At 43.8% G+C, this 6,693-nt stretch overlaps 1 protein-coding gene across 1 annotated transcript; it reads left to right on the forward strand.

Moving 5' to 3' along the window:
- Positions 1–2,359: 2,359 nt before the first annotated feature.
- lratd2a (LRAT domain containing 2a) lies at positions 2,360–4,897 on the forward strand. Its single transcript, XM_020108481.2, has one exon. The coding sequence runs from the start codon at positions 2,898–2,900 to the stop codon at positions 3,711–3,713; it is 816 nt and encodes a 271-aa protein (XP_019964040.1). The 5' UTR covers positions 2,360–2,897; the 3' UTR covers positions 3,714–4,897.
- The last annotated feature ends 1,796 nt before the right edge of the window (positions 4,898–6,693 follow it).

Genomic DNA, 6,693 nt, shown 5'->3' on the forward strand with positions numbered 1-6,693 from the left:
TCATTGTGTTCCAGGTCTCCTTGCTCCAGTAATTTCCCAAGACTGAAATTTACACCTTGACAAGAGGCGGAGGCGGGGGTGATGTCGGGTGGGGGTACCAGGGGCATAAACTGGGTCACACCACCTGAGGGTAAGAAGCGGTCAAATGTGCTGCATGTCACCAATCTAACATTCATTTCTGTCCTGACACTTTGGAGCCAAATACTGAGATGAAATCTGCTCTTGGGAACAAAGTGTAACACTGAATTCATTCTGCAGATTTGTCTTTTTTTTTCTCAACTCCCATCATTTGCATTGTCAAACTGGGACTGCTGCAAAGCTTCAGGCTGAAAGAGGAGAAGAGCCGGGAATAGAAGAAAGAAAGAAAGAAAAAAGGTGTGCGCACTCACACACACACTCACACACACACTCAGTACCATGCATGAACTCGTGCCAAAGCAGATGAAAGGTCAGTAGATGGTGAAACTATTCACGCCTCTTGCATGTTACTTTGTGCTGCTTTATCTTTTTTTTTTTGTTTTACATCATTTCTAGTGAAACTGAAAGCAGATGCACTTCCTTTGAATCGTCTTGCACCTTTATCACATCAGTCCAAGATGCTTCACTCCTTCTCTTCAGGTGTTAACTGATGTAGAAATTTTATTCTGAAATAACCTACAAAATAACACAATAGACTGTATATGGAGATGGATGACTTGTCTCTTCCTCCCACTATCCAGAAATTCAAAAATATCCTGGATATGATGCCACCATCTTGTAGATTTGGGGCCAGAGTGCACAGTAGTGATCGAGGGATGGCGATCCCGTCGATATGTAGATTTGACCAGTCACGAATACTTAAATACATCAGTGTGATGAGAACTGTTTAAAATGACAATGACTTTGAGTTTTATGTATTGTCTATGTCCCATCCGCTACCATGGAGGAGGCAGAGTTTATGGCCTGTATTTTCAGCCACTGGGGACCAATCAAGACAATTAGGGGAGCTGTCATGTCATCCATCTTTATGCAGTTTGTAAGAACTATTCAGCTTAAAATAATGTCACTGGTTCTGTCATGACCTGGTAACCTGGATGAAGAAATCTGACTTGAACTCTGTGACCGACTGAATGTTACCAACCAGGGAAACGACTCTATGGATTACACAGGGTTGATTTCCACACAGTGTGACCCTGAGCTCATTCTCCTAATTAACCTGATAGTCTTAGGGAGTGCTGCCCAGAGGCCTCCTGACTAATCTGCTGAGTCCACTGTGTTAGATGAGGCCCTTCTTCCCGCTGTTTAAACTCCTTGGATAAGAAAGGGAGCACTGCCTCTGTGGAGACGTGTCCTCGATCATATCTGCCGCACTGGATGACTTTGCAGGTGTAATCGGTCCCTCCTGTGGGGACCCGGCTCAGCACTGGGGCCAAACTCAGGCTCTGCTAACAACAATAGATCTCTGTCTGCCTCGTGTTTTCACAGAGTTGAATATTTCAACCTTTCAAACATCCTCCTCAGGACAGGTGTGTTCAATCTGCAGCTGCTGAGGTATGAGCCACTTTGGGGGACATACTGAGCATGTCCCCCCTGCCTGTGGGTTACAGCGCAGAGAAAATAGCCCATAACCAGGAGCGGGCCCGGGCCAGGCCACAAGCCGCTCCAAACATAATGAAGACGTTATGGTCCCTCCAGGAGACGGAGCTAATGACTGCACAGCTTTAGTTCAATCAAGGACAGACAGGTGGTCACCACAGTAAAATATAACAGATGTCGGACCACGAACCGTCCTGCACACTGAGCAGATTTGTCATTCACAACAGGAGCCACAGTCACCTACTAAACCCAGGATGGAGGTTTGTCTGTGTTTACAGTGAGTTTTAAATCACTTAAAAATAAAATAGAATAAACACCACACTATATATTTTTAATAAATACATTTAAAAAATATAAATATCTTAAAAACACAAATAAAACAATAAAAATAAAACAATATGTAAAAATAGCTATATATAATCATTATTTATTCTATTTAGATTTAAGTACAAAAGTCATATATGTAATGACTTGGACATTCATAATGTATCTATTATTTTGTTTTAATTAATTTGTTTTGTATTTGATTTTTTTTATTAACCTCATAATTTATTATATCATTTATAGTATAATTTCATTTTATTAATTCATTATATATATTTTGTATATATTTTATTTTTCTATCATATATTTAGAATTCATGTATTTAGTTTATGTAACTATTAAGAGAGTATTCTTATTTTATTTCTGTTGGTATTGAATTTGAATAAAAATCAGTCATAGGATAGTAAACACTGACTCATCAGAAGTTTAAATAAAAACAGTATCTCAAACATTTGCTCGTGTGGTGATGAGGACGTTGAAAGTGCTGCCGGTGAGAATCGCGCACTTCCGCTTTAACAGCGGCTCAGTGTGAGGGTGGCTGTGCATGTGGAGCCACGGATCAGACAAACACCTTCACTCCAGCGGGTCTCTGCTGCTCTGCGCGCAGCCTGAGCTCCGGCAGAGCTGCAGCTTCATCTGCGGTGAAGACGAACTCGTTTCTGAGCCCAAGCGTCGAAGGTTTGGATTCTTACTCATTTGTTTTGTGCGTCCAAGGAACAGGACGGAACTTTACGCAGGAAACGGCTGCTGAGGGAGCGAGGCGACACCTGAGGGACACGGGCTGGATTTGAAACCAGTTTATTCTGCGGCCACTTGTTGATGGGGCAGCAGCTGAGTGTTTATGCGTAATTTGGATAAAACGCGGTGCGTCGCTCGGGGGAGAAGGAAGTTTGACTAAGCTGCGAGGCTTTGCGGCAGATGGTGACTGGTGATGTTTGGCGAGCGGTAACAACTCCCTGCATCAGATTACACGAGGCTGCCAGCAGGTGAGCGGCGGCATGGGGAACCAGATGGACAAGCTGTCACATTTAAGTTACGCAGAAGTTCCCACGGTGGACCCGAACGGCGTGGACACGGAGGAGGGTCCGCGCATCGGCGTCTCCTACATATTCTCCAGCGACGACGACGAGCTGGAGGACGGCTGCGTGGTCGATGGCACCGTGAAGGACCCGAAGCAGGAAGAGAAGCAGTACGACCAGAGAGACGAGGTGGAGTGCGCCGTGTACAACCGGGAGGAGTGCATCTACGAGAAGAGCAGCAAGTGCGCCAACCTGGAGGTTTACTCCCCGGAGAACCTGCTCAACAAATGCACAGCGGGGGACTTGGTGGAGTTCGTGGCCACGGGGCAGTACCCGCACTGGGCCGTGTACGTGGGGGACTTCCAGGTGGTGCACCTGCACAGAGCCGAGGTGAAGAACAGCTTCCTGACTGACGCGAGCCAGGGAAGGAGGTGCAGGATCGCGAACGACTTTTACAGATTCAAAGCCCTGGGCGCGGACATGGTGGTGCAGAACGCCATGGAGCAGGTGGGCTTGAAGGACCGGGAGCTGAGCTGGAGAAACCCAGAGTGCTTCGCTGCCTGGTGCAGGTTCGGCAAGAGGGAGTTCAAGATGGGCGGGGAGATCCGGATAGGCAAGCAGCCGTACAGGCTGAAAATATTCGTGTCGGACAAACACTCGCATGTGCTGGAGTTTCAGAGTTTGGAGGACATGGTGATGGAGAAGAGGAGGAACGATTACCTGGGCAGGAGGGCGGTGCTGCAGGAGCTGGCCACGCACTTCAACACCGTCAACAGGGAGCCAGGAGCTGACTGATGCTTCTCATGCTTTTTTTGTTGTTGAAAAGAACTGCTCTCCCAGATGTGGGCGACTTCAGGCCCTGATGTGGCACCTCTGGCCTCCCTGTGGCCCTGACGAAATGGATGTGAGTCTATCAACCAATGACCCAAGTAAAATATCAAATGTGACCCAAATATCCCAAAACAAACGTGGGCCTTTTGTTGGCAAACACGTGGTTCTCTTGGGAAGGTGTAATCTGGATGTGGACCCAAAGTGGCCCATGTGGTAAATGATGAACATGGCCCAAATAGCACAAAACACATGGAGCCACCTTTGGCACCTTTTGGTTGACATGTGGTACTGCTCTGGCTTTTACTCGTGGCCCAGACCTGGTGAACAGGAGCGGACTGCTGCCATCACTCCATGAGGTGTGTGGGCTGATTGTGGGATATGGGCCAAATCTGGGCCAAACAATTTTGCTATGTGGGTTGCAAATAGAGTAAAATTTAACAAACACTATGTGTGGCTTCAATCCATAGGAAGCCTTAGTCTGAATTTCAGCTTTTCTGATTTTGAATTATGTCTTTGTTATTAGTTGTAACAATTTATTGCCTTAAAGCCACAATCGAAAAATTGCCTTAGCAATTATGAATTCAGTAACTGCATCGATTGGATCAGCTCAACAGAATGTATAGTTTTATAAAAGCTCTCCTCGTCTTTCTGTCAGAGTGTTTCTCTATTCATCGCGTGTCCTGTTACTTGATCCTCGTGTGGTTTAAACTTCATCCCCCGGCTCAGCTCACCTCAGACACTAAAATGTCAGAAGAAGGATCCTCTCCACCGTCCCTATTTTGTTTTTATGGTTAATCCTCACAACAGGCTCAACCTGAAGGAAAGACAATGTGGTGGAGCAGGTCCCTCGTGTTAGTCCTGTCACAGTTTGTGTTGGATGTACCCAAATCCACAAATCACTGTCTCTTCTACCAAGGAGTCTCCTGTTGTGTTGTGTTTTGAGGATTGCCTTTGTGTCTGTTCCATCAGTTGATTGTGTGTGTTTATGTCCTGTCGTCTTCATATCAAATAGATTTTTTACATAAGATCATTCGCTGGGTTTGAGAGGTTAAATGTTTTGTTCTGCAGAAGAAGTTGTCAAAACAGAAAATAAGATTAACATGACAATAAATAGCTGATATTAGATCAGAGTCTTTTGTTTTCAAGTATTACTCTGTGGTGTGTTATTTATTTCACAAACACAGGTTAAATTCACTGCACAGACAAGAGATGTTCCGATGGCATTTTCCTTTCCTGATGCAGAATAACAATCCAATACCCTAACACATATATTTGAACTGCTGTTTGCCACTAACTCTGTATTGAAGTGATGATTGCTATTGCTGTAGTTTGGCCTCAATTGGAAAAAACAAATACAGAGAACGAATAGAACATCCTTTAAAATCTAGTTTGTCACGTTGTTGTTCTGGAGCGGTGAAGAAGAAGTGATTTGAAAAATTGCAGTTTTATATGATTGAAACAAAGATTTTTTAAAGACGTTTTGGATTGAAACATAGAAAAACTATTAATTAAGAATTTTATTGATTATTTGTGAGGTGTTTAGAGGTGCAAATTCAAAGGCAACTAGATTTACCTTGTTATCATCAAGTAGAAAGGAAAATAACACGCTATAATTTATTTATAAAACAAGTAAATGATTGATTACCTGTCAATATAAAGTCACCACCTTAGAAAGCGTCGCTGCTTTGATGATTTATGGTTTATCTCTGGCTTGTTGTGAACAAACTTTTGGGTTTAATCGCTTTGTTTCGGTCGCGCAAAGTTGGCTCGCTTTTAACCGAGGCGTCGCCATGGCAACCTTCGCCGCGGGGCTAATCTACCTTGAACAAGTTCACACTATCAAAAAACGTGGAGCACCTGCCTCCTCATCAATCAAACGTCCGAGACGGCGAAGGCCCTGATTCCTGAGGGCGGTACCCGTGACGAGCTGGGTGAGGGATTGAGATGATTCCAGGGGCCAACAGCTGGAGAGGGCAAAACACAAATTGCATTAGGTTTCAAAAATTAATTGTGTTCGGCTGAAAGTGAGAAAGTGGAGAGTTAAAGTCCTGATTGTTTATATCAGAACTTGCGATGATTGTTTGGAGCATTTTCAGACCATCTGCACACTCGAGCATTAAATCAGGAGTTGAAACAAATAGCAGGTGGCAACTTGATCATTATGTCATTAAAGTGAATTTGTTGCCGCACATAAATTCCACCGCACAATCTCCAGACACGACGAAACATTCGAGTGTTTTTTACAGCGTCAGTGTGATGACACATCTTTGCATCAGTGGCAAGAAGGCTCATTGTGTGTCCTGATGACATCAGCAACAAGCCTATCAAGTTAGAGTCTCAGGGACCTGGAACAACTCTGCAAACATTTTTACTTACAAGAGTACAAGAGTTTATTGTGTCCAAATAGATGTGGCAAGAATGAGCGGTTGTGGCAACTGGAGGACAAAGTGAGTCGACCTTCAACAAAGACAGACAGCTGCCGTGTGGTAGATTCACATCCTCCACATTGATTTGTGTGCTGCTTTGTCATTTTTCAAACAACGATTACAGCTTCTTTTTTCCATGCAACGGAATGAGGATACAGTTAACATCTATAGCTTAAAACTTGTTGCTGAGTTTCAAATCATATGTCAGAATATTTACCTTGAAATCATTCAGGAGAATCTTTCAAATGAATTAAAAAATCTGCAATAGACTAAAAGGTTTTATACACATGGTTAATTGCAGGGGCGGATCCAAGGGCATTCGATCGGCCCCTGAAGTGCCCCCTGTGCTGGTAGTCACTTATTAAGAATACAAAACAACTTAGAAAATTTTATTTTCTAAGCTATTTTGAAGTAAACAATGTGCTTGGTACAGGGAACAATTTTCCGAACACGTTCAATGATGTGTGGCTTTACTCAAAGCTTCAGAGATAACAGTAAACAAGGAACGGCTTCAATGT

The sequence above is a fragment of the Paralichthys olivaceus genome, chromosome 20 (genome assembly GCF_024713975.1).
Source record: "Paralichthys olivaceus isolate ysfri-2021 chromosome 20, ASM2471397v2, whole genome shotgun sequence".
NCBI lineage: Eukaryota > Metazoa > Chordata > Actinopteri > Pleuronectiformes > Paralichthyidae > Paralichthys > Paralichthys olivaceus.

Excerpts from the sequence above, each read along its gene's own strand:
- lratd2a (XM_020108481.2), top strand. The coding sequence starts at position 2,898 with ATGGGGAACCAGATGGACAAGCTGTCACATTTAAGTTACGCAGAAGTT.